The sequence below is a fragment of the Balaenoptera physalus genome (assembly GCF_965194825.1).
Source record: "Balaenoptera physalus genome assembly, chromosome: 12".
Taxonomy (NCBI): Eukaryota; Metazoa; Chordata; class Mammalia; order Artiodactyla; family Balaenopteridae; genus Balaenoptera; species Balaenoptera physalus.
The window spans coordinates 89988890-90016874 of NC_138897.1; the positions used below are offsets into that span (position 1 = coordinate 89988890).

Sequence of the window (27985 nt, forward strand, 5' to 3'; positions counted from 1 at the left end):
GCTGGCCCTGTGGACAGAAGCCAGGGGGGACTGAGCCCAGGGGGCACCCTGAGTCCCCTGCTGAGGCCCTGGCAGGGCGGCTAAGATCCCAAAGACACCCCGACACAGGAGGAGCACGCTTCCTTCTGACTCTTTGGACGCACATGAGAAACTCGGATCAAGAACAACTCTGCTGTTAGGGCCAGGTGGCCACTTCAGCCACCTCAGTGGCCTTTAGTTTTTGTAACTTCAAGAGCCACACCAGCCAGCCTCACTGTTGGAACGCTGATTGCTGATACTCTAGAACCAAACACGTCATGAGGGTCCCCAGGCAAATAAAGGACAGGGCCGTTATTAACAATTCTCTATTTATTAAAAAGGGTCTTAACAGCTTTACAACCACAGCGCAGATGTGGCCCTGGAGACGGCAAGGCCAGCCTGGCGGCCCTCCCCCACATCAACGCCGAGCTCACACGTTTGGCTGTGCCCCTTGCAGGCGGCAGAGGTACGGGGTGGGTGGCACCGCTCTCGAGATTCACAGACGTGGACAGGCCCACCTGATTGGCAGGGCAGTAAATCGTCCTGTGCAGCGGTTCTCTTTAAAAACAATTACGATACAGCAGAGTTCAAGTCCAGGAGTAGAAATGTACAGTAACTGAGGACAAAGGTTGGTGGCCTCGCCCAGGGCCTGCCAGGACAGACCCCGTGTGAGCTCTGCCTGGATTCCGTCACCTGGGCAGCAGCCAGCTGGGGAGTCACAGGCCGGAGTCAGGAGTTCCACAACTGAGCACACGGGCCTTTTTTGGTCAACAGGTGGGCGGCAACTCTACCCCCAGCCCCGCCTGGGGCCCTGGGAATCCAGCACACACGGCACGTGCGGATGAGGACCCAGGGGGCAGGCAGAGCCCGGGGTGCTGCCAGAGCATCAGAGCTTGTTGGTACCTCCCTGACGCTGCGGGGCAGGCTTTCTCCAGGCCGAGCTGAGATGCTGCTGGCATCCCTCTGTCACACCCCTGCCCCAAGGCCCAGTCAGAGGCAGAGAATATTGGCTAAGGGTATTCTGGTTCAAGGTGGGTGGGCTTTTCTTCCACCTGTAACACGACAAGGAACGCAGAGCCGCAGGGGCAGCAGCGGCTGGTGACGCCGCCCCAGCGCCTGGCCGGCCACTCCTGGCACCAGGTAAGCTAAGGCACAGCACGGGCCCCCGCAGGGGCGACCGTGCACTGCTTGCAAGAAAGGAAACTGCGTTCACGTCATCTGTATTCTCAACCTGCTCAGAACAGTATGTGCATTTTTCATAAAGTTTCCCTGAATGGTCTTATGAGTGTCAAAAAAGTTTTCTTTCCCAATATAAAACAGGAAAATTACACACATAGTAAAAATATTGGAGGAGTATTTCTTCATAGAGAGCCTCGGGCTGGCTCGAGGCGGAGGCAGAGGAGGAGGAGCTGGGGCCGTCATTTGCTGTGCAAAGTCCAGCTCCCGGCCACCTCCTCACCCGGCTGCAACTCGCCCGGCCTCTGGACGTGGCAGTGGGCCAAGTGCAAACTCCGAGGGTGGCTTTGAAGCATCCAGGTTCGGGGGAGGGAGGGGCTGTGAGGACCGCCCGCCCCACACGGGTTCAGTAAGCACCTTCCGGGCTGGCCCACCGACCGACCCCCACCAGGGGCTACGGTGGGCGCTGGGCTGGGACACACAGAACCGTCTTGAAAATATAGCAGAAATGATGAACCATGCTTGTTAAATAAAGCTGCAACGGGAGGACCACGATCCTACGTGGGAACGGAGGCGGTGGGGGGGCCTTTTCCCAAACTCACGACTTCAACACCAGACTGCGGAGTCACACCGAGAAGACAAACCAGCACGACCACGGGCAGGCCCGGCTGAGGCCCAGCGCACAACCGCCTAGGTGTCCACAACCAGGGTTCTACGTCTGCTTACCCCTGACCTACGGCTCTACAACCAGATGGACGCCCTGGCCCGAGCACCAGAGCCCCTGGCAGAGCAGCCGGTGCTCACGGCCCCCATCTGTGCGCGCGGACCCGGCCAGCAGGCGCCGGCGAGGGAGTCTCGCGGGGAGGGCAAGGGCCGCTCACTGGAGGATGAAGCCCGGCTGGTGCGGAGGCAGCCGGGGCGGGGGTCTCTGGGGCAGCGCCGGCGGGTACGGTGGCAACACAAACTGCTGCAGGGAGAAGCCCTGTTGTGCGGGGAGGCCCCCGCGCGGGGGCAGCGGTGGGCACTGCGCCACTGGGTGCAGGGGGCCCTGTCCTGAGCCCAGGGCGGCGGCGAACGGCGCGGCTAAGCGTCCCGCAGGCACCGGGGGCGGTGGGGGAGGGATGCGCCGAGGCACCGCGGAGGGGGGCCCGCTGGCCTCTGGGGAGGGGTAGGGCAGGGGGGCAGCGGGCACCGGCTCGGGCACCCTGGGGGGCAGCGGGGCTGGCGGCGGGGCCTGGGGAAGTCTCTGCCCCTTCAGCACCATCTCCTGGAGCTTCTCGATTTTAACCCTTCGCATGTGGGCCAGTTTCCGCTTGCTCTGATAGACATCGATGAAGGAGTCCAGGGGAAGCTCTCCATCGAGAAACTTCTCTGCCATGTTCTGAAGGAGCAGGAGAAACCCGGTTTACGGGGCAGGTCAGCCGTGAGGGAAGGAAGCGCCCTTCACCCCCCAGGGCACCGGGGGAGGCAGGGCCAGCTTCCTCCCAACACGCATCCCTTCCCTGTCCCCGGCCGCTGCTCGCTGCAGACCCCGCTGGCGCCCCACCCGGGCCGAGTGAGCGGGAAGACAGGTGGGCTGGTCCCACCTGCCGGACAGGTGGCGGGCCCTGGGGAGAGCCCGCCTTAAGGTGAGGGGCCCGAGCTGCTAAGCCCCCGGCCGCAGACCAGCGTTTCCTTCCCTCCACTGGCTGCGCCCTGACAGCCCCACACGGTCGGCAGGACAGAAACCTGCTCGCGCCCACGAGGGCCGCCCCGCCCGACGGTTCCTCAGAGCACTCGGCCTAGTCCGGCGAGGCTACAACTGCACAACTTTGGACCCTGACTCATTTCCTTATCGCTCAGCGAGGCTCAAGCCTCGGGTGCTCAGCTGGCCGTGCCCACAGGCTGTGCCTGGCCAGCTGACGCAGACAGATGGTAACTCAGCCAGCGGCACCCACGGGACGGGCGCCGATTCAGTGTAGCGTGCACCCCTCACCTGAGGACCAGACCGCCCCCGCTGCTCCCCTGGCCCCCAGGCTGGCGCTCTCCCCAGCCCACTGGCTGGGCCGCCCTCTCCGCGCAGCCGGCATGCCTGGCCCTGGGGGAGCTGGGCCCAGGCCCGGGTAACTGCCCTGGGGCGTCCCGCTGGGCTGGCTGGATTTACCTCCGTGTCCTCCTCGATCTTGGCCCCTTCCGCCTGCAGAAGCGCTAACAGGGTCTCCAAGGAAGCGCTGCTGGACTGTTTATCTGGAAGAAGCAAGAGGCACGATCGGGTGAGGGGCACCGGCACACCCTCAGAAACCACCATGACCCCCGGCCCCTCAGGACGACACGCTCCCCCAGTCTCCTCCCCACTTCCCTTTCGAAGAAAGAGTGTACTTTCGCTGGATAGGCGACAGGAGAGTCACAGCTACTGAGCTGACTTTCCAGGAAGCTGACAGGAAAGGCCGTAACGCAGCCAGTGTCACCCGCCTGCCTCACAACACAGCGGCGATTACTGAGCATGTGACCTAACCTTGCAACCTAACCCTGCAATCACCCCATAATTTATTTCCTTTGGAGTTCTGAGTGATAATTTACATAAATACATAAAGTATACACATCTTAAGCGTACCACCTGAATTTTTACACACACAAACCCAACCACCATGACCCAGACTGGGATACAGACTGTTTGCACAGGCTCCCAGGCCCACTCCCAGAGGTGCTGACCTTCACTACCCAAGAGTTCTGCCTGGTTCTGAACTTCACACAAGTGGACTCACACAGTATGTGCTCTGTGCTGGCCTCTTTCACTCAATACCACATCTCTGAGACCATCCGTGTTGCTGCACGAATCGGCAGTTCATTTCTTTCAGCGCTTTGCGGCACTGAAAGTTGTGTAAGTGTCACGACTTACCCATCATTCTGTAGACGGACACTTAGACTGTTTGCAAGTTTGGCTCTCACAGAGCAAGCTATAATGAACATTCTTGCGTGCATCTTTTGATAGACATGAGTGAACATTCGCTTCTGCTGGGGAGACACCCAGCAGTGGAACTGCTGAATCACAGAGCATGCCTACTTTTCACTGTAGCAGGTGCTAACAAACAGCTTCTCCAATTCTCACTCCTCCCAGCAATGGAAGAACCGCACATCCCCACCAGCACGGGTGTAGCCCGTCTTTTCACCTTTACTCATTCTGGTCGGGCATGTTACAGTGCATTTTTACTGCAGTTATACGGATATAGGGATCATGGTATCGGACGTCACTGTACATTTCACTGAAGGGGGTGATTTCTTAACCTTCTCTCTCCTTTTTTTTTTTTTGGGCTGTGCCCCTCGTCTTGTGAGATCTTAGTTCTCTGATCAGGGATTGAACCCAGGGCCACGGCAGTGAAAGCACTGAGTCCTAACCACTGGACCACCAGGGAACTCCCCTTTTAACCTTCTCTTAATCTCAGAGTTTCCTTGAAAGCTACCCCCAATGTACTCAGGCTTCAACAACAGTCAATGCCTGCGTCACTTCATAATGGCTCCAAAGTAAAGTGTGACATTAAAATAAAGTATTCCAGGGATGAATATTTTTCAACATTAACTGTGAGGGCCTAACTTCAAGGATAAAACATTAGTTGTATATCATAATTCAGAAAATTGCCTTTTTTCTATACTGTTTGGAAAAGGTAGGGTCTTGTTTAAAAAGTAGTCAAGTCTCTTTTTCTAAATTACTGACACAATCCTATATATAAACTATTTTTTCACAGCAGTAATGACTGTCTTAATCTGAAATTGTTCCATAATAACATTTCTTTCCTGGTTAGTGCAACAGCTTGAAAATGCACCCTTGCCTCAGCTCTTTATTCTTGAAAGATCACCCTAAAAGAGTTACCTAATTTGGTCTTTTTTATCTGATAGGCTTCAAAGAGCACCTGGAGTTCCTGGTATTTTTGGGTCAAACGTGCTTTCAGAGAGTCCAGCTGGGGCTGGTAGAGAAGGTTTCCTTCTGCCAGGCTCCGGTTGCTGGCCAGCGTCATTTCTTTGTTAAGCTGAACATTCTGCGTCTGCAAAGACCATACAGGGTGATGAGAACCAGCGTGTGAGCCCCGAGCCCCACCCCCGGGGCCACCGCAGCAGCTTCCGTTTGGCGGGGCAGCTGCCCCCATCCCGACGCCAGCCCCGATTTCTAGTTTGGACGCTGTTCCCGTTCTTAAAGAGCGAGACCACTTCCTCTCCTTCAGGCCTGCAGGACGGGCTTTGTCCCAGGACCTGCTGAAGCTTTCACCCCAGGAGCTGCGCTGTGACCGGAATTCCTTACCACTGCCATTGTGCTCTTAGGAGCGGACGGCTCTAAAGATTTGGAGCTAGAGTTTTCCAAAACGAGTTGCTGCTGTTCCAGAGAAGTGAATCACTTTTTATCAGAGGAGGGCCAGTTGGCATGGTGTCAATTCAGGCTTAGTCATCAGGCTTTGAGATCAAACACGAAAGCCCGAGACCCTGGGAAGGAATCCACTCAGGGGCCCTGTTCTACTCTGCCCCTACGCCCGACACCGGCTCTTCACGTCTGAGCAGAGGCTTGAGTCTCCCCAGCTCCTGACCGCTGACCCAAAGCTGGGGGCGGGGATTTATCTGCCCGACAGGGGTCCTGCGCTTCCGGGGGTGGCAGGTCACGAGTGGGTGGAGAAGCCCGCCTGGACCTCAGGGGTGAGAGGGGTTAATGCGAGGTCTGAGAAAAGGTGAGGAAGTCCTAATGAAACGTAACCAGAAGTACATTTGAATAAAAAAGCAAAAATACCAACGTGTCTTACTTCTAGCTCAGTCCCCTTTCCACTCGCTGGTGAGGGGCTCCTCCACGGCCTGCAGCCGCCTCGCTTTCTGGACTTGAAGTCTTATTTGCCCCCGTTTCTCTCCGAAGCTCTCTGTCAGCCCCACACCAGCAATCCTGTCCTCCCCTTGATATTTTCTACACCCCACTCCACCCAGGCTATTTTCGCTGCTACTTCCTTCCTCTTGCTCGTCTGACTGTAGATTCCTGGTTTTGCTGCCTCCACGTCAACCCCTCCCCCTCCAGCCATACCCTTTGGTGCTAGTGCACAATTCCCAGCACGCGCGCGCACACACACACACACACACTCTCTCACACGTGTGAGAACAAAGAAAGAGCCATGGATGCAGGTCTCTAGCAGGAGGCCCTGCACCGAGTGGGGGGCTCCTCTCCTCAGCAGACACATAATCTGCTTCTCTCGCATGGACCACAGGGCAGGGCCCTCAAGATTAGGCTCAGGGTAAAGCAGAATTTAAGTTAAAATAGAATATTAAGCCTCTAGCTCAACACTATAAAACTAGTACAGTAGAAATACTCTCCTCTCTTGCTGCTCCTTTCAGCCAGCAAGGACTATGGGGGCTGGAAAGACCTGGTTTAATCGGGTTCCTGGTCCTGCAGACTTTGGAGGGGTCCTGGGGGGCTCCCAGCACCACCCCAACCCCTACCCACAGCAGCTCAGCCTCCAGGTACACTGCATGCAGAGGTCCTGCAGAAGAGTCTTCCCTGCGATTAAGCCATTTAAAAGAACAAACCAACCAGCCATTGTACAGCCACCCTGGAAACAGCTCGGCAATTTCTTTTAAAACAAAACAGGTAACTACCGTACCATCCAGAAATCGTACACTTGGGCATTTATTCCAGAGAAATGAAAATTTATGTTCACACAGAAACCTGCACATGAATGTTCAGAACGCCCTTCTCTGTAAGCAAAAACTTGAAGCCACCCAGGTGTCCAGCAGGTGAACGGCTTAATGCAGTACTACACCCACACCACGAGCAGAGCGCAGCCCTAAGAAAGAATGAGCTGCTGAGACACGTGCAGCTTGGACGAAGATGGGGGGACAAGGCTAAGCGCAAGAAACAAACCCGCCCAGAGGGTCACAGACTCCAGGATTCTGTGTATACAACATTCTTGAAAGGACAAAACTACAGAAATGGAGATGGATTCGTGGCTGGGGGGAGGGAAGTGGCTGTAAGAGGCAAGAGGACGGCTCCTCGTGGCCACGGTGCCCTGCTCTGACCATATCGGTGTCAAAATCCTGGCTTGGGAGTGGACTAGAATTTTGCAAGATGTTGTCAGTGGGGGAACCCGGGTGAAGGCTACACAGGATCTCTGTGTTATTTCTTACAGCTGCATGTGAATCTACAATTATCTCAAAATTTAAACTTTAATTATGAATAAATAAAACAGACTGTTGATGAGATCTTTTGCTCCCACTGGTCTCATCTGATGGACAGGAAGGGGCAGGTATTCAAGGCCACTGTCAGGACCCACTGCCCCATGCACGCCATCATTCTGACTCAATCAGTTCTGTGTTCAATAAACACTTACCGAGCAACTGTTATTTGCCAGGCCCTGAGTGAGGCCCAGAGAATTGAGAGGAACAGGCACCCTCCTATTCTCAAACTGAGAATCAGTGAAAATGGAACCGAACTCGTCAGGCCCTGATCTCTGAGCCCTGGGGTGACCTGGCCCTCGCTCGCCCCGTCCCAGCAGTTCTGAGGACCAGCCAAGCTCTCCCCAGCAGGCCCCCGGCCCCGCCTCACTGCCCGGCCCCAGCTGAGCGCCGTGTCCGCAGAGGCCTCCCTGGCCGTCGTCGCTAAGCCAGCAGCCGCCCTCTGTCACAGCACCTGTTTCCTTCCTGCCACCAACGGCAACCAGTGAGCACTACGTCTGTGCGCCCGCTCACTCTTACCCCCTCTGGGCGTCCTGGCGTCTGTGGTGTGCCAAACAGCCAGCACACAGCAGCCACTCAGCAAGGATCTGCTGAATCAATCAGAGACCCTCTCATCCCCTAAAAAGCCAGTCACTTGAGGCCAGATCTGGCAAACAAGGTGGGTAACAAAATGCAGAGTCAAAAAGAAAAAAACCATGAGCTGTGCTTGTCAAGCAACAAATGCCCCAAATCCTTTATGCAACAGACGGGCTCCCGTAATAGAGGAACCCTTGGGGACTGCGGTGGAGGGTCTCACTCGTCCTGGATCTAAGGGCCATCCGATCAGGAGTTTCCCCAAATCTTCAGCGCAGGCAGACCACAAGTACAGGGCTCCCAAGGGGCCACTGGAAAGGCATCGCATGAGGGAAGTGCACCGTCCTAGCACCGCCAAGTGCCAGCCTACCGCGGGGGTTCTCAGCGTCAGCTGAACTACCTGAAGGCAAGGGGGCGCTGACAAGTTCCCCAGGCCCAGACCAGTCCCAGATGAGCCCAACTCTCTAGGAGGGGACCCAGGCCTAGAGAGTGTCTTCAAAGCCCCCAGGTGATCCCTGCCTCACAGTTCCACCCTAAAATATATCTACGAATAAAGCTTATTCTCCTGGGGTCCAAGTCAGGTCAGAATCACTTCTCCTACAACATGTCATGCACAGAATGCAGAGGCAAAATAAAATTCCAACCGATGGAGACGACCGTTATGCTGGCTGCACTCTTTCTATCCCCGGGTACTCAGATGTTTTTACAAGACTATCAGGAAATTCTCAGTGGCCACCCAGGGCACACCCGCACCCTCTCCAGGTGGACAGTGGAGACAGTGGTGGCGGGAGCGGTGGCCAGGGCGCAGGCTGAAGTGGGGAAAAGCCTCTTTCTTAAGCCTCTGATAAAGCTCTTCCAGCACAAGCATCAGCGCCCAAACACGCCTTTGATATTGCATTAGAGAAAGGCCTTCCTCCCCAACATTCCTTTTCATCATCCCAGCTGAGGAAAACTGGGAGGAAGCAGGCAGCCTTGTTCTATCGTTTGCAAAGGCCTCGGGGCACCATGCCCACCACACTCAGCAAGGCTTAAGCGGCAGCCACGCTGGGTGATGCGCGGTCTGACTCTCCACCACCCCCCGTCCTACTGATCCGAGGGCTCGCGCGGGAGGAGGCCCTCGTGCGGAGCCATACACCCTGAAATTGAAAACTGGGTCCCAGCCTCTTGATGGTTTCTCGTGATTCTTTTTCTTAACCATAGAGAAATCTTTTCAGGAAATAATCTCTCTGTGGTAATGAAACATTTTTATAAATGTACTCAGTTTCACTTCAGTTTCCTTTTCTGTTCAAAATCAAAGAAAACTGAGATGTGTGATAGCAGCATTTACAGTAAGATCCACTTATACAGTGATTTCTGCCCATCTGTCCATCCGTGAGCAGGGCAGTCTGAAAGGACGGTCACCCAAAGCCAACAGCGACCTCTCAATGGCGTGACTTTTTTTTTTTTTTACTTTCCTCTTTCTACTTGTGTATAGTGTTTGAATCATTTATAATAAGCATATATAAATTTATAGAAAGTAATTATGTTTTAATTAAAAAAGAAAAAACCTGTTAGGTATTAGTAGAACCAGAAGGGCAGAGGCTCTAGGGAGATAAGCTGCCTTTGTTTAAAACAAACAAAAAACCAAGGTCTTTTACATATACTTGTCCAGGCAGAGTGGAGATATTGTTCTCTCCTGGGAGGCTTACATCACTATATGACGTTCTCACAGAATGTACATTCTACCTCAAATGCACAGGTCATTATTTATTTGGGTTGGGGGAGTGTGGTAGAAAATAAAGTTGGTGAGGAGGAAAACAGACAAACCCCCCTCTGCATGACACATGCAGTAGTTACAACTGAGAGGCACTCGGGGCCAGGACGGGGGCCTGCCTGCGCCCCACTGTCCAGAGCTGGGTCAAGGTTTGAGTCTGTAGTGGATGTTTTCCAAACCAGATGCTTCCACAATGTGAAGTTCCGATTTAAGCTGGTCTGTCTGCCCCTTCAACTATAATTATAACTGTGCCTTCCTATAAACACTACAATGGGCAAATCTGCCTACGTTTCCAAGCTAAATCTTTTATGGAAAAATACTCAGAGTAGTCCCTTATTCCCCCTTTACACTATAATATAATCCTTATCATAACAAAGTAAATGACATTACTGAATTATGTTAGCAAATTTCAACAAAATAGATGGAAATTCTTGATCGTACTGAAGTCCTTTAAATGCTCAAAACCCAGTAAGGACACAGAATCTGGGCTGGGGAACTGAGATAAAAACACAGGTTTGGGGGACGTCCCTGGCGGTCCAGTGGTTAAGACTCTGCACTTCCACTGCAGGGGGCACAGGTTCGATCCCAGCTTGGGAAACTAGATCCCCGCATGCCACGAGGTGCAGCCCAAAAACAAAAAACAAAACAAACAAAAAAACACAGGTTTGCCCTCTCACCTACTGCCATGCTCAGAGGCCTAGTATTTGTACAAAGTCAAGGATCCCATTTTATTTAACAAGTAAACATTCCGTCTGGCAGATAAAACACTCCTCACCAACAACTCTGCTCACGCTGCTCCCCGGCCTATATATAACGCCCCTCCTCAAACCCCTGCCCTGGCTGTGGCTCTGGGCCTTTTTCGACTCTGAGAGCCGCACGCAAAGCTACACACGCTCTCGCTGCCTGATCGCCGGGTGCTCTACGAGGCACAACTCACACACCGCTCGACCCATCCCTGCAAGTGTCCGGCTCGAAGCTGAACTGCACCGGCCCTGAGGGGTCTACACCCACCATCTCCTTGTAAAGAACACCTTTACTAAACGTCCCTCGACTCCCCCAAGCTGAGCGCCCCCTGTCGTGCCAGAGACCCAACTGATATAACTGAACTGGCTTTCCTTCAGCACACAGTGACATCTGAGCTCTTTTTTGTGGCCTCACAGAGCACACCCCTGGTTTTACTCTGTATTGTAGTTCATGGTGCTTGTCTGTTCATCTGTTTATTCATTCATCCAAACAAGGATTTTCTGAGGCACTGTTACGCGCTGACCCTGGGCAGGGCCGGCGATGGACACAGGGGTGAACGAGGCAGGCCGGACCCTGCCCTCGAGGAGTGCCCCTCGACTAAAGGCAAATTAAACAAAGTCACACCAACAGCTATCACGGTATCACAATGGCGTTTTAACTCTCTTGCGAGTGACGGGTGCTTGTAGTGGACTGAATGGTGGCTCCCCAAAAGAAATGTCCACATTCTAATCCCTGGAACCTGGGAATGTGACCTTATTTGGGGAAAGACTCTTTGCAGATGTAATTAAGTTAAAGAAGACAAAGATCATCCTAGATTACCTGGGTCGTCCTAAATCCAATGGCCAGTGGATTTATACAAGACACACAGAGGAGAACACAGAGAGAGGAGAAGGTCATGTGAAGACAGAGGCAGGGAATGGAGTGATACGGCCACAAACCAAGGAGGCCAGCAACACCAGAAGCTGGAAGAGGCAAGGGACGGATTCTCTCCTAGAGTCTCTGGAGGGAGCATGGACACCCCTGATTTAGGACTTCTGGTCTCCCGGATTGTGAGAGAATAAATTCGTCTTGTTTTAAGCCACCAAGTTGTGTAATGTGTTATGGCATCCAGAGGACTAATCCAGGGCTGGAATCTTCCATCTCTCCTTGAGATCCCCTCTCCATCCTGCTCTGTGCCCCAGGGGCCAACTGGCTGATCCACATCCACCACCGAGGCCCCTTGCCTTCTGGTTCTAGCTGGATTCAGCGATGGGGACTGAGGGTGGGACGAGAGTGAAATGAGGAGGGGGTTCTCTGGGTCCCCTCCCTCTGGGGTCGCTGTAGGTGACCAAACCCCCCACCCCAATCAAAAGCAGCCCCCTCTCTCGTTCTCCACACCCAGCTCCATCCCTCAGGCCTGGGGCTGAGAAGTGCACACCTGTGGCCAGTCCTGCACCAGTCCTGGGGGCGTCTATACCCACCTTCCCCAAGCTGAGTGCCGTGTCTCGCCAAAGGCATGACTGACAGAACTGGAATGGCTTTCCCCATGAAATACAACGGCGTCTGAGCTCACGCTCACCCTTCTGATGAGAACCTCAGGCCCCTTAAGAGGAAAACTGAGCCCTGTTCACTCCCCGATACCCAGAAACCAGCACAATATCCAGGCCAACACATGCCTACTGCTAAATATGTGTTCAACTCAATCTGGAGGACTCTTGATTGCTGGGCCTCAGGCCACTACCTGTCAGTTGTTAAAACCTTGCTAAGCTGTTCTGAAGATTAGCTTCTTTGAATGTTTATAATAAATTTTTAAACAGTAACATCATAGATTAATGCTCGTTATTACAACCAACCAGGTGAAACTATCTGCACCCCTACTTCACCACAGGAGTGATCACAGTTTGGAAGCAAAGCATAAAGGGAAAAAATTAAGATTATGACAGTGATTGCTCTAAAGCAAAACTACCCATTACTGCGTAGACATCAGACATGCAACACATATGTGGAGACTCATTAGAGGTGGGTCAGCGTCACACAATCCCTTCTCTTGAGCTGAAATTCAGCCCTCTTGGAAAGCCTACGAGAATGTGGGAGTAATGTTTATGATTGTGATGGCCTGGAACCCACAATACTTTACACACCTTTTTTTTTTTTTAAGACACTCAGTGAACTCCAGTACCTAGACTATGTACGGCTCGTAACAGCCGCCGCAACGTGCTCCAACACAGCGGCTCGCGCGTTTCATTCATTCATTCAAAAAATACTTAAGAAGCACCATTACACGCCAGGCTCTGGGAGGGCAGCAACCAGAACACAGTCTGTCCTCCTGAGCCTAAGTCTCCGCGCCAAGACCGCCACGGAGATGGGCGGGGTTCAGCTCCCAGGGCCTAACGCCAGAGGGCGCCGTTCACCCTGTACTGCAGACTGTAGCCCTGACTGCATTTGCTCTTCAAAGAAAAGGCTCAGGGGAGGAGAACAGACACATGTATATGTACGGCTGAGTCGCTCTGCTGTACACCTGAAACTATCAACATTGTTAATCGGCTATACTCCAATATAAAATAAGAAGTTTAAAAAAGAAAGGTTCAGGGGAGAAAAAGGGCGGAAAAAAATCAAACAGATGCGAACTTAAAGATTTAAGTAAGACAAGTTACTGGTGGTGACGTGACAGCTTCACTCTCGCCAGCACCTGTGAACATTTCTTGAGCTCTCACCGCGTGCTTGGCGCTTTGCCACCGTCCCTTCATGCATTATATCTCCTTAATCCTCTCAGCGAGGGTGAGACAGATTTGTCCCCATTTTACTCAGGAAAAAGGAAATGCAATCTTAGGGAGGTTTTAGAGATCACCAAAGTCACAAGTGCCAGGAAGTAACTCCAGAGGTATGACATTAAGAGTTAGGGTATTTTGTCTCCAGGTGTGTTTTCTACAGGATTACACCATGAATTATGCCACAGAATCTACCCTACTACACAAAATCCAGTCTACCACCACTTCTCTATTTTCAAGTTCCAGTAATCACCTAAATTTCATTTCTATTTATGCCTCTCATTTACCCTTTTATTAGGATATTTCAAACAGAAAGCAAAAGCAGAGGTAAGTAGTATAATGAATCCCTGTGCGCCCTTCTCCCAGGTTCAGCAATTAGCGACATTTGCCAGTCTTGTTTCTTCTGTACTCCCCACTTTTGGGGGGGAAGTATTTTAAAGCAAATCTCAACATAATATCATTTCACCCTTAAAAACTTTAATATGTATGTTTAATGGGCAAGAACTTCATAACTCTAACTACAATGCTGTAACTACACTTACTAAAAATTCTTTAATTTCATCTTTTGTATGTATTGGCTTGAATTCCTCTATGAGCATTCTGCCTCATCTGTTTGAGTATCGGAAATAACTTATATAGGAAAAAGCAGGATTAATGTTTGATTTTGCCGCCCCTCCACTTTTAAAGCCAACTTTTAGAAGATTGAGTTAGTGCTCAAGCAACCTCCAAAAACGACCAATAAGCTTTTTTTGGAGGTATCATTATTAAGTAACAGATTTTTAATCAGCTGTAGTCATTAATCTTTCTAATGCTCAAATTGTCCATGGCCAGTGGGAGACACTTCGAGCTGGCTCTTAGGCTGACATACTCCAGAGGTTTGACAGCTGCCCTGCTCTCTGGTAAAACAAGATGTCCCAGACCAATCTGTACATTTGCTGCCCCTAACTCAGATGGGTCCTTCTCAAAGAAACACTGGTTCCTTTTGGTGGGAAATTCATTTTGATTTTTTCCTCTCCAAATAAAATTAAATAGAAAGTTATATATAATACAAAGATACAGAATGAAAGAAATCTTAGCCTTTTACTTTCCACTAGAAAAGTTCAGGTTGCATTCAGACGTTAAACACAGCAGGCTTATGGATTAGGTGATAAAAAGGTTGGCACGCATTCAGCCAGGTTAACCTCGTTTCCTTTTATCGTGCTACACTTGATCTAGTTCACCAATTAATTTTACGGTAGAGTTCACCAAAGTCACATGCAATTTGAGTTTGGGCTTTAATACTAAAGGTTAGGTTATCAGAAAACCCAAATTCATCTTCCATTCAGTGAAAAGACCTTCCCAGTGATGCACTCATTTCACCAGTCTTCCATTTGAAGGCAGGCTTTCAGGTGGAGCCTGTAATCCAAGCCTATAATAACCCAGAGGTGACCTGTAAACACAACCCAATGTGGCTTGATTCAATCCAAATGTTCCCTGAGTTTCTATGAAAAAACTTAACGGTTGCTGAGTTGGACTGTTTAACATGTTAAAAAAAATTAAGGATATGAAAATACAAAAAATGCAGTGAAAGAACTGTAGAACATTATGAAACTGTTCTAAAATACAGCAATCTCGTGGGCTGTGTCAAACCATCTCCAAGGCTACAGCCTACTCGGGAAAGTAAATTTGCCAGCTGCTTATCAAATGTTCCACCAAAACAACCACTCAACAAGCAGAACATATTAGATTAATAAAGACTGCTACTTCTGATCGCAGATATCAAAATCCTTCTTGTTGAGAGAAACTTGCTGTCCGCAGAAAGTAGCAGACAATGGACATAGACTCGACCAATCCCTTCCATATGGAGCTGACTCGCATCTTAAAAATTAGTATGTTATTCACTGTAAGTGCAATTGACCACAGGAAATGCAAAAAGCTGGGCTTGAAAATAAACGGACTAGCCCCAGGGAAGAAGTGGTCTCAGCTACACAGGATTTGATTGTTTTCTACTTCTGGCAGGCACAACATACCAGGGTGTTCCGTTGTTTTTTTGTTTTTTTGTTTCCTAGAAGACGTATTTCCTAATATTTGGCGGGGGGGAGGGGGGGGACCAAGATCTCCCCACTTCCTGGACTTGTGTGGATAGTGGTGTCGATAATACATGTTACTTTCCTAGTATCACTGGCCTTGTAATTCCTGGGGACTCCGGGTGGAAGAAGAAAGGGATGAGAAGCAGAAGGCAGGACGGGACCCAAGCTGAACACAATGTTACCTGCCTCTGTCCCTCATCTCCCAAAAGCAAGGGGCTTGGCACACTTGGCCCTAGCCTAGTCCTACAGAATCAGAATCTCACAGCAGGTGAGCCAGGAAAACACAGAGAAGCCCTCACTTCATATAATCAGAACCAGTCAGCTGCTGGTTAACTAAGCAGTTTGGTTAAAGCAGTAACTCACTAAACACATAGAATTTTAAAGATCTATCCATTTTTTTCACTTAAGGCAAAGGTCCTTTCTTAGAGAAAGGGTCCACTAGCTCGATTTCCAGAAGTTCTTTGCCTAGACCACACCTTCTAATGTGGGGAAACTGAAGACACTGGACAAGCAAGATGAGAGCAGAATCCTCCTGGAATACTAGCAAGCTTTTTTTTCCCTAGTGAATCACCTTATAGTAACTCTTTCCAAAGCACTCAGCTTAGTTTTCACTCTTTTCACGCACGGTTCCTCGGTTGCCACAGTACTTAATGAAATCATGTAATTACTGCAACAAAATCAGAATGAGGGACTTCCCTGGTGGCGTAGTGGTTAAGAATCCGCCTGCCAATGCAGGGGACATGGGTTCGAGCCCTGGTCCGGGAAGATCCCACATGCCGCGGAGCAGCTAAGCCCGTGCGCCACAACTACTGAGCCTGCGCTCTAGAGCCTGCAAGCCGTAACTACTGAGCCCGTGTGCCACAACTACTGAAGCCCGCGCGCCTAGAGCCCGTGCTCCGCAACAAGAAGCCACTGCAATGAGAAGCCTGCGCACCACGACGAAGAGTAGCCCCCACTCGCAGCAACTAGAGAAAGCCTGCACGCAGCAACGAAGACCCAACGCAGCCATAAATAAATTAATTAACTAAATAAATTTCAAAAATTAAAAAAAAAAAAAGAAAAAAATCAGAATGAACAGGTCTGAGAGAAAACACACTTGACTCTCGGTAATTACGCAAGTGTGGTGTGGGAGCAGAAATGCCCGGGCATCTAATCATGATGGGGGGGGGGCATCAATCATTATATTTGATGAAGGGCATGGAGAATGCCAATTATTGGAACACTTTAGTTAAGTAGAGGGAGGTCAATTAATAGCTTCTACCGTAATTTAAAAATCCAGATCCCTCCCCCCCTCCCCAAAAGAAAGCAGCCTACAGAAGACAGAATTTCTAAACTTTGCTTTTCTTATTAGTAGTTTCTTGCCAAGACAACCAACCAAAGCGTTCACTTGTTTAGTAAGAGCTTTGGGGTTTTCCCCTCTTCACCACAAACTACAAGAAAAGCATGTACGTGAATTTTCTGGGATAGTCTTTACACAGATGCAGATAAGAAAATGCCTATCCAGGTAGATCCCAGATGTATATTAAGACTACATCTTTTGACAATTTTGCTTTTACATTTAAAATACATCATGACATGAACTTTCCAACACCTGACTCAAGAATTCAGTTTAATAGATAAAAGTTTACTCTCACATGACTGAAATTATTCATCTTCTATTCAGTATGAGAAAATGTTATTCTAATAACGAGATTTTTTTTTTTTAGTCTGTGGGTAGAGAAAGGGATTAGTCAAAGGAGAATGAGTTATTCTAAATTATTCTACTTAAATTTCACAACAAAAAAACTGCAATTATAAGTGATGTAGGGAATAAGATGTTCTAACTAAAAGAACTGCCTAGCTACTTAAGACTGACTCATTTTCAAAAAAATTAGGTGTTGATATTTTAACAGATTTATGTTCAAAGATGTTAACCGCAATATAATTTATGAAAGCGAAAAAACCCAGTACCTTAATATCCAGTAATAAAGGACTAGTCACATAAATTGTGGCATACCTCCATGATAAAATATCATAAGCCACTAAAAATCATGTCATGTAAGGATCTTCTGACAAAAAATAAGAAAATGCCCAGAGCATAAATTTAGATAAAAAAGAAGTCAAAAACTCTACATGCAGAATGATCCTAGTGGTAGAAAACACATAAAGAAAATGTATAAAATGTTTAACAGTGTTTATCTGAGCGGTGGTATTATATGTGATTATATTTTTCTTCTTTATAGTTCTGTATTTTTAAATTTTTCTATAATAAACATGTTAAAAATGTCATTTTTTAAAGGTTTGATCAATTGGGATCAGAAATCTTAAATACTATATACACTTCCTTGCTTTTTTTTTTTTAAATTAATTAATTTATTTATTTTTGGCTGCACTGAGTCTTCGTTGCTGTGCACAGGCTTTCTCTAGTTGCGGTGCCTGGGCTTCTTATTGCTGTGGCTTCTCTTGTTGCGGAGCATAGGCTCTAGGTGAACAGGCTTCATTAGTTGTGGTGCACGGGCTTAGCTGCTCCGTGGCATGTAAGATCTTCCCAGACCAGGGCTCAAACCCACGTCCCCTGCATTGGCAGGCAGATTCTTAACCACTGCACCACCAGGGAAGTCTCCTTCCTTGCCTTCTTAAACAGAGCACATGAAAGCACAAAGGACAGCCTTTGATGAGACAGAATCATCAATATCAAGTAACTACAGTGGGTCTATGAAAAACCAATACCCCTGGGCCATGGAAGCAGATGGATACATTTATGTCCTTAAATAAACATTTGCCCAAGTGTGCCCCGGGGAACCTAGCCCCACCAGACTGAGTTCTGCGATGGAGTAAGTGTGGGAAATACTACAACACACACTAGCTGTAAGAACCAAACCAAACAAAGCAAAGCAAAGCAAAACCCCTCTTATTTAACCAGATTCCCCCGATTTCTTTACCAGAGCCCTCTTACTGTAATTGCCATTAACAATCACAGAATTAGGGAAGCACTACCCTAAACCAAACAGCCTCAACCACTTCATTAACAACCGTCGCAGCTTCATTTACTGGCATTTATCATGGTCATGCACTGTGTTCCACAGTTTACAAACATTATCTTATTTAATCCTCCAAAGTCTCATAAGGACGGTATTTTAATTCTCCCCTTTTAAAGATGAGGAAACCAATACTTAGAAAGGTTAATCCGTGTCCGAAGTCTTCTAGCAACCCAAATCCTGTGCTTAACAGCTGATCTTACATTTTTTGTGCAGCTTCATGTACTTCTGGATGGTGTAATTGGCTCTACTAGTTTTTCCCTACACCCTTTAAAAAATCTGCCGCTGACAGATTAGCCATAGGACCAAGCGTGTTGTTATCTGAATTGTGTGCAAAGCAAGACTCAGCAGGCTGTGCAATGAGTCTGGTGTAAGCCTCCAAGTCAAAGAGTCTGGCTGCCTGAAAATCTTTCTTCTCAATCCTCTTTCAGCCTTCTAACTGATCTCCCCGCTTTCTGGTCTTACCCCCTCAAATCCATCCTCTCCTGGCTGCCTGAATCATCTACATAAATCGCCAAGTATGACCACACCACTCCCTGGTTTAAAATCCTCTGACTGGAGAGTGAAGCCCAAGCTTTCTCAGGAAACATGGGGCTGTCTGGTTTCTGCCCGCCTCTCTGGCCTCGTTCCCCCCACGCCCTGCCCTGGCCCCTCCAGCAAGGCCTGCAGTATTCCTGTGCACACAATCTCTGCTTCTCTCCTCTGTGCCTCTGTTCATGCAGCCCAGCCCCAAGCCTGGAAGTCTTTCTCCCTCATTACCTGGTTAACTCACCCTTCCAATCATAGCTCATGAGTCATCTCCTCCAGGAAACATTCCCAAGGATCTCCCTGAGCCCTGCAAAGGTTCACCAGGCCTCCCTCCCACTAGGGCATGTCCTCACCCCTACTGTTTCACCCATACATTGAAACTGGCTTTTGCATACCTGCGAGATCCTACAAGATGAAAACTCTGGCTGAGCGGTTTCACACCCCGCGCCCCACACGCAAGGTGCTCCATAAAGGCTGAGTAAATGAATAAACTTACCCCACCTCAGCTGTGCTCACATTAATGAAAGCCGCTGTCTGACGGCAAACACCAATTAGCACTTACTGTCCCTCTGCCAACCTCAGCCCTGGGCTATGGGTATGAATATAACCTCAAGGTGCCATTAGCTAACCTTGGAGATAATGTTTCTTTCAAATCAAGCCTTTTATTAACTATGACGTTGCTTGTAATATAACAGCTATTCAAACATCTGCTCTTCACACGCACTCTTCGGTACGATGACCAGTGCTGCTCACAGTTCCATGAGAAATGCGTTGACAAGCTTTCCCCTGACGCACTGCAAGGTAACCTACTGACCACAAAACTCCATCTACTGCTCTACTTTCACTCTTCCCTATGAAGTAACTCTACAAAGAACTTTTCTCTGTCTTTGTACCACTGGGTAAGATGGTTTTCCTGAATAATGATGGGATGTGGAAACCCCACACAGCTGAGGAAGGAAATAAACCAGCTAGAACCCTTGCCCCGGCATGTGCTGAGCCTCAGCGATCACATCTGTGAGCAGCGGCTGACGCACAGGTCGTTAGAGACAACCCTGCACTGCTACCTGGCATGATCCCCATAGCAACGTTCCATTACAAATACTGTGATAAAAGCCAAATCTACAACGAGGCTGGCTTAGCTCAAGAGCACCTCAATTCTGCACACGACAATGAGGTTCAACCAGTGCAGCCTGTTTCTGGGTTCCTCCTGACTAGTCTGTACGGTACAGGCACTGCAACAGGATGTCAACTTGTCTGTAAAGTCGAGTCATCGGACCCGTGTCCTTCCATGGCACCTCTTTCCTTCTGCCAACCCAATTACTCCTAATGGCTTTTCAAACTTTTATATTCTCCTTGACTTCCACAAGTGCTTGGACGAAGTCAGCCCCCAAATTTGTATCTCTAAGCAAACCATCCCCCTGAGCTCCAGAACTGCACTCTCAGCTGCCTGCGGGACGATGTCATGTAGCTGCCCTGCTTGTCCCCCACACCCAGGCCACCACGGTCTCAAGGACCCCCTCTTCCCTCCTCCAGCCTCGCTCTGGCCCACCCTCTCACTTCCACTCAAAGCCCAGCTACCTCCACTCACTCAGCAGCACTAACTGGGCACATCCTGTGTGCCAGGCATGTGCTAGGTGCCAAGGACACAAAAATAAACGTGATAAAATGGAACCCCCAGGGCAGTCAGGGACACAGGGAAGCAAGGGACTTACAAAATGTGTCTCAAATTCCACCGAGGAGGCATACAAAGAGGCTAAGGGACCGTGTGTCTGGGACTGACGGGGGGCGGGGGGAGAGCATTTGGAAGGCAAAGCTGATGGGGTCCCTCGGTGGGCAGGGGAGGGGGAGGGACAGCTCCACAAGTGCACCGTGGTGTGAAGGGGTCCAGCCAGCTGGTCTGCAACTCCCCTCCCAGAACTCTAGCTCAAATCCTAACCTCTTCTTACCTGCCCTTCCGTTTCCACCTCTGACCTGGTCTTCCTGAACCTCCCTATGCCACTCCCGCCCACACCCTGCCGCCAAAATACTCTTCCTAAAGTGCTCTTCTGGTCACACTGCTGCCCTGCTCCAAAGAGTCACGGAAACTCAGTGCTACCAAAGGAACCGCCATTGAGTTCTCGCCTGACTCTCCGCCTCGCCAGCCTTATTTCCTATCACTTCCCTTCGCACAAGCATATCTGATCTGGTAACTCAACGAGTCATAAAACCTGTCCCGTGCTTTCCTGCTCAGTGCCGTGCTCAGGCTGTCACTCCTTCGTGGGCCCCCACTTTTGTCAAAATACTACTTAGAGAAATAAATACCTAATTCAAGACAGTGGCTCCCTGGGGGGTGGGGAATCACGTTCAGGATGGAGCACAGAGGGCTCTTCTCTGGCTCGGTCGTGTTTTCTTCCAAAGCCGCTTGCAGGTACACAGATGTTTCTTGTATCATTCCACACCCTCGTATAGGAATTACTGTATTTGATCATTTATTTTCTTAAATCTTACTTGCCTATCAAAGTCCATCTCTTGCAGTAGGAACCTAATCTAGCCAGAAAGCCTCTCATCTGAACTTCAATGTCATTTACAATTCACATGTGGCCTTTTTCTTACTTTCTCCCTCTCTCTAAAAAAAAAACAAAAACAAAAAAACTGTGGTAAAATATACAAAACATGAAATTGACCCCTTTAGCCATTTTTAAGTGCACGCTTCCTGCGGTGTTATGTACACTCACGTTGCTGTGCCATCATCGCCACCATAACCTTTTTCATCTCCCCAAACTGAAGCTCCCTACCTCTTATTCTCTCTTGTACTGATGTCTGTGTACTTGGCTTCTTTCCTAGATTATAATATAGGGAGTATATGCTATTCATGTTTCTATCCTTTATAATGCCTCGCACACAGTAAGTGCTCCATAGCATTTAAACGAAATGGAATCTCTTGAAATGGCAGAAAGGACACTATGCCTTCTAGTTTTGGCAATACTACTGAATAATAACAGTTTACTGAGTGTTCACTCTGTGCCAGGTACCATGATAAACATCTTTTTTTTTTTTTTTTTTTTTTTTAAAGATTCATTTATTTGTTTCACTGGTTGGTTACACTGGGTCTTAGTTGTGGCACATGGGCTCCTTAGTTGCAGCATGCATGTGGGATCTAGTTTCCTGACCAGGGATGACCCCAGGCCCCCTGCATTGGGAGCGTGGAGTCTTATCCACTGCGCCACCAGGGAAGTTCCTATGATAAGCATGTTAAAGGCTTATCTCACTTAGTCCACCCAGCAACCCTCAACCCTATGGAGTAGCTTACTGCTATTATCCCCTTTATTTTCAATGAGGAAACTGCAATTGGAAAGACTGAATACTTGCCAAAGGTCACACTGCTGGTATCAAAAGCCAGTTCTGTAATATACCACCCCCACTGCACTTCTGATCAATACAAAAGAAGGAGACCACAACTAAATGAAATAAGGGATCGGATTTCACCTAAGACCGTCTAACAATTCTGAAAATCTCTTTAAAGAAAGGGGGCTAGCCTCTACTGACTTCGCCTGCTATTCCACTTCGCCTCACAAGAACCTTAGAAGGCAGGCATGGTTACCATCCTCACTTTACAGTGGAAGCAGAGTTTAAAATAAGTCACAAAACTCTCAGGTTCTTTAGAAAGAAAAAGTCAGATAATACTGGATTTCAGAAAATATTCTGGGGCACAGTAATTTTTTACACAAGAGTTAAAGTCATAGGTCCATGGAAGAGAAGTTTTAAACATAAAAGTTGAAGCCTTTATATATACAATAATGATTGTACAACACGAACAGAAACAAACTCCAGTAGCAGACACTCAAAAGGGTTTTAAATCTTAGCTTCTAAAAACCAGTCCCGGGGCTTCCCTGGTGGCGCAGTGGTTGAGAATCTGCCTGCCAATACAGGGGACACGGGTTCGAGCCCTGGTCTGGGAAGATCCCACATGGCGCGGAGCAACTACTCCCGTGAGTCACAACTACTGAGCCTGCGCGTCTGCAGCCTGTGCTCCGCAACAAGAGAGGCCGCGACAGTGAGAGGCCCGCGCACCGCGATGAAGAGTGGCCCCCGCTTGCCGCAACTAGAGAAAGCCCTCGCACAGAAATGAAGACCGAATACAGCCAAAAGTAAATTAAAAAAAAAAAATTATAAAAAAAAAAAACCAGTCCCACCAGCGTTCAGAGCTTGTTTGAGGAAGCAGTCCCTGGTCGGTACATTTCAATGAACCATTGTGATTCATGCAGTAGCTTCGAAGCCCCACACAAATCACACCAGAACACGCCTTAGGGAAACAGCTTCTTCCAGACCAGACTCTTTACTTTCCACAAAACAATCTATTTTTCAGACCCGCAGAGTTTTTGCCTGTGGGCAGTTTCACTTGCCCCAGGAACAAAGATCCTGAATTTGAATCCTTAGTGAATCCTTAGTTAACATCAACCAATCAGCATTTCCTCAGATGGCACACTGGGAGAAATGACCCAGGAGGTCCGGCTTAGCTGCCTAATCCCCTAAGCGACAGTTCCTTTTAAGGGAGTGCCCTGCAAGTCCAATGGGGTTAATGTGGACACATAGAGAAAGGCACATTCCACTGCCATGTAAAAATAACTTTAAATAAAAATAAAAACGTGAACATAACAACCATCAGCCCAGAGCAAAAGGAAAGAACCTACAATCACAAGGGATGTACTACATTTAGAGAACTGCATACAGACAGGAGGAACAGGAAAAGAGAAACCCACGGGCAGGGAAAATGAGAATGTCTGCAGCTCCAGCATGATTTGAATTTAGTCTCGAGCTGGACTAAAGCTCAGATGCCACAATTAAAACGATGTAAGTGAAGCATAATGCACAGCTGTATTTAAACCTAACAGTGAATGCCTTCAAAACCTAGCCACACTTCCCAGCCGCCACAAAATAGCCCCTCAGGCTTGAAGAAGCCGTACTCTACAATTTAAAACACTTCCTTCTGCCAAAAAAAAAAAAAAAAGCCTTTGGTTCAGGGTTAAGAGATTCTATGCTGTGCAAGTCCTGTTCCATTTACTGTCTCATCCTAGTCCTACTGAGATACATAACCATTTTGACCACAGAAAGGTAAAATGTTTCTTAAGCTAATACCAAATAAATATTTACTTTATAGATTCTTGAGATGAGACCCTATTAACTGGTCGGGATGATCTGCATGCATGATTGTCAGTAATCGTTCTAAAAAGAGAACTACAAATTACTAACTGCAATTACTCTTTATTGAACACTAACTATATGCCGTGTTAAGGACTTAACATGCACTCTTTCACATAATCCACACATCAACTCTAAGAAATAAATATTTTCATATATCCTTCCCCAGCAGAGGCTCACAGAGGTGAGGTGACCTGCCTGCAGTCACACAGCTGGGCAGGGGCCCGGTCTGGCCTGGAGTGTATCATTCCAGAGCCCAAATGTTCTTTAACACCAGATCATAAATGTGCCATCTGGTCAAGAGTGGACAGTTCACAAAGTATTTTCTTCTACTGTGTCTCACAGCCATCCCCAAATAAACCAACACACAAGATTAGTAGCTGAGAGAAACTACCATGGTCAGAATTTTGGTTGTTCACATCACACCAGTTCCTTCAGAAACGCACCACACACGGTCAGGGTAACAGGACTTGCAAAGGGTGACCGTGGCTAGGTGAGCTGCCTGGCTAAGGTATTTCCGTCTTCACGTTCAGTTTCCTTGTTTTAAAAGCAGTACACCCTGAAGAACAAACTTCTGCTGAGTAACTGAACTTAACCACGTGGTCTAATCAGGAGGAGTTGGTCCTCAGTATTTCTATAGGGTACTCTGGTATGAAGGTCACCTTTACCCCCCGCCCAAAAAAAAATCCTGCTAGATTAATTTACCTTTCCCTTTAAATAGTAACCTCCAGTTTCTCAGGTAGCGGAAACAGGTGAAGCCAGAGTCAGCAGAATGACCTGACTCCACAATCTTCCCTGCACTAAAAAGCAGTTTACTTCTATTAATGTTCTACTAATATAACTACAGTACTCTGTTCCGAAACTGGATAGTCACATATAATAAAATAACTTGTAGGCAGTGTTACCAAGTAGAGAAACATACCTATCGTTTTATTATTAAACTAGAAAGATGCCTGCTGACAATCAACAAAAAGGTCTCCTGGCAACTGAAAAGCAGAGAAACTAAGCAAAGATTTTCTTTCTTTGGAGACATGAAACTCTCATTCAGTCAAGAAAGATGGATTTTGTCACTTATTCTTCTCTGAAAAGGAAAGCGCCACATGGAGACCATAAATAGGGTAAATTGCATCTCAGAGCAAGTTGTATGTGCCAAGTTGTTACAAAGCCCGGGAATACAAGGGGTGGATTAATGGCAAGACTGATACCATCTTACTACAGTGGCCTCTCTGTAGCTCGGGACAATGATCTGTTGAGGGTTTTCCAGTGATTTTGAATGTGCAACCTCCATACAAGCCCCCTTTTAAGGGGGCTGGCTCAGTGCTGAACAATCACTCCCTCTTCGGAAAGAAAGCCAAAAGCCCCCCCACAGGCTTCTGGGTGAGAAGCTCAGCCCTGTAGGCGTGGGAAGGCTCAGACTTCAGAGACAAAGGAGTAGGAGTGGTAGATGGGCTGGGGAGAGCTGGATCGGCCTGGGTCCACCTGCCTGGAGAAGACCCAGACTCACAGGACTGGACTTTCAGGGAAAGAGTTCAAAAGGGCTGGGAGAAAAGGAGAAAAGAAAGCACACATTGCAAACGCAAGAGTGAAGTCAGTTACCCCTGAGAACAAACCACGCCACAAGGGATGCAGTGAGATCTCCAGAAACAGTGGTGGCACGCCTTCCAGAGACTGGGCAGCCCTTCCACTATCAAAGAGGTGGGGCTTGGCTGTCAGCCCCCGACCTCCAGTTTATCTCCTCCCCAAAAACAGCTCTGATTGAATCCTCCCTGGCCCCAGCAAGGAAGGACACTGTGGGGCAAAGCTACCTTACTAGAATTACCACATTCCCTTCTTCCACGGACGGGGCAACTCTTACCAGAAAGGGCATCCGGCTGCCACCCTCAGACCCCTCCCACAAAACCCTGGAGAAGAGCCCCCTGGGATAATGCTGCTAAGGCCACTTCCAAATGAAGTCAGACCCTGGAGGGTCCCTCTGACATCAGGATCCCTCAGATACATGGACATCTCAAATCTTAATTGGGTAAGTCCGTGGCCTCGTGTCTCCCAACTTTGGAGACCCCTGCCCAACCCTAAAACCCCATCTCAGAACTACCTCTCAGACTTAGGTACAGACCCTTGGCCCCCAAACCCATCCTGGAACCCCCAATCCTTTCCTAAGATTCTATCTAGCTAGTCCACTCAGCACCTCAAAACCTATTCTCAGACCCCAATAACTGCCTCAGTCCCCCTGCACCTCTCAAGCACCCCCCCCCCACCGCCCAGACCCAGCCCTCGGCCCCCGCAGTCCGGTCTCAGGCACCCGTAATCCTCAACTACCGTCCCCTCTACCCTCTCCAACCCAGTCTCGACGCCCCCATTCCCTCCTCGCCCCACCGGACTCAGCCACAGCCGACCACGTCCCCAAATGCCCATTCCAAGCTCTCTAATCCCTGCTCCACTCCCCGCCTCAGGACCCCAACAGCCCCCGCAAGCCCCGTCCCAGGACGCTTTTCCCAGCTCCGCCCCAGCCTCGGTCCCCTCACCCCCGACCCCGTCTCAAGACCACCCCCCATTTCTCCTCACAGTCCCCTCAACCCAACCTGAGGCACCGCGACCGCCTCCGCCTTGGGCCACCTCCAGCCCGCCGCCAGCCCCCGGCTCCGCGCGTCCCCCTCGAGGCCCCGCCGCCGCCGCCTCGAGCCCCCGCTCGGCTCACCTCCTCCATCTTCTGCACCATCTCTGTCAGCTGCCCCTCGTCCTCCAGCAGCTCGTTGAGCTGCACCAGCGACAACCCGGCGAACCGGGCTTCGCTCCCGGCACCCGCCATCCCCGCGTTTCGGCTGCCGACGCCGCTGCCGCCGCCGCCGCTCTGGCCGCCAGGCTCCGCAGACCGGAAGCACCGCCCTGAAGGCCCGCCCCCAGCGGGGGGGGGGCACGTGACGCCAGCCCTTGGGCCGTGACGTCATCACCGCGCGGGCAGGCGGACGTGACGTAGCAGTCTGGGCACCTGGCGGGAGGCGTGTTAGGGGCGGGGATTGTCTGAGGAAAGGTAGGGGGCTTCTAAGGGAAGGGAAAGGAACCTGGGGACGGGCTTGTGACGCAGTGAGCAGCGGTAATGATGTCACTGCAGCACGGGAGTGCGCGCCATGATGTCATAAGAGCCTTTTCCTCAAGGAAAAGAAATGCCTAGATCCAAAGAAAGCAGGCAGTGGGAAGGAAGCTCTTGCAGCCTAAGCACAGCCTGACCCAGGGAACCCCAAAGAAGGGGACTTTATTGGAAAACAACTTTAGATGCCTTTGGTTCCTCGGAATTGTGGAGCAACCAAGTCATTCATTTGACAAATATTTGTTGAGACCTACTATGTGGACGAGGAATTGGGTACACAGTTCTGAATAAAATAAAAAGGACCCCTGCTTACATGGAGCTAACAGACGGGGAAGCAAACAAAAAAGTCAAATGGTTACAAATTGGGAGTGTGCAAAAAGGAAATGAATGCTGAAATAAGAGAATAATAGGAATACCTTTAGAGAGAGTAGTAGAAGATGGCCCTCTCAGAGAAGATATCTGAGGAGACCTGAAGGATGGGAAGGGCAGAACAAGCCACCATTCCTGTAGGAAGCCCAAGGCAGCAAGACCAGCATGTGCAGAGGCCCTGAGTCAGGACTAGCTTGGTACATTCAAGGAAGGGCAGAAAACCAGTATGGCTGAAGCATGGTGAGCAAGGACCCACGTGAGCGGCCCCTTTGCATCAACTCAGAGGAAGGTGCCTAGACATCCAGGTGGGCCAAGCTGTGCTCTTTCAGAAACACATGATTTCGGGTGCCATTGCTCCATCTCCCCATCTATCTAGAAGCCTCTCGAGATCCAGGAGTTCTGGGAACTGTTATCCTGCTTTGGAATCTGCCACAGTTCTAGTTGGAAGAAAGCAGAATCTGAGGTTAACCATGACAGCCTCCTAATTTCACACATGAGGAAACTGAGGCCCTGGGAGGAGGAAGTTTTTGTTTTTTTCCAGAATCGAGCAA

General features: G+C 49.4%; 1 protein-coding gene across 2 annotated transcripts; it reads right to left on the reverse strand.

Moving 5' to 3' along the window:
- Positions 1–330: 330 nt before the first annotated feature.
- Positions 331–26858, reverse strand: VPS37B (VPS37B subunit of ESCRT-I). 2 transcript variants are annotated; one of them, XM_082418345.1, is made up of 4 exons: positions 26676–26858; positions 5042–5213; positions 3338–3420; positions 331–2575 (listed from the first exon to the last, which is right to left on the reverse strand). In XM_082418345.1, exons 1-4 carry the CDS (start codon positions 26784–26786, stop codon positions 2072–2074), a joined length of 870 nt encoding a protein of 289 aa, XP_082274471.1. In that variant the 5' UTR covers positions 26787–26858; the 3' UTR covers positions 331–2071. The 2 variants fall into 2 exon arrangements, with proteins under 2 accessions (XP_082274471.1, XP_082274472.1); XM_082418346.1 differs by lacking the exon at positions 26676–26858 and adding an exon at positions 5958–12542.
- Between the last annotated feature and the right edge of the window lie 1127 nt (positions 26859–27985).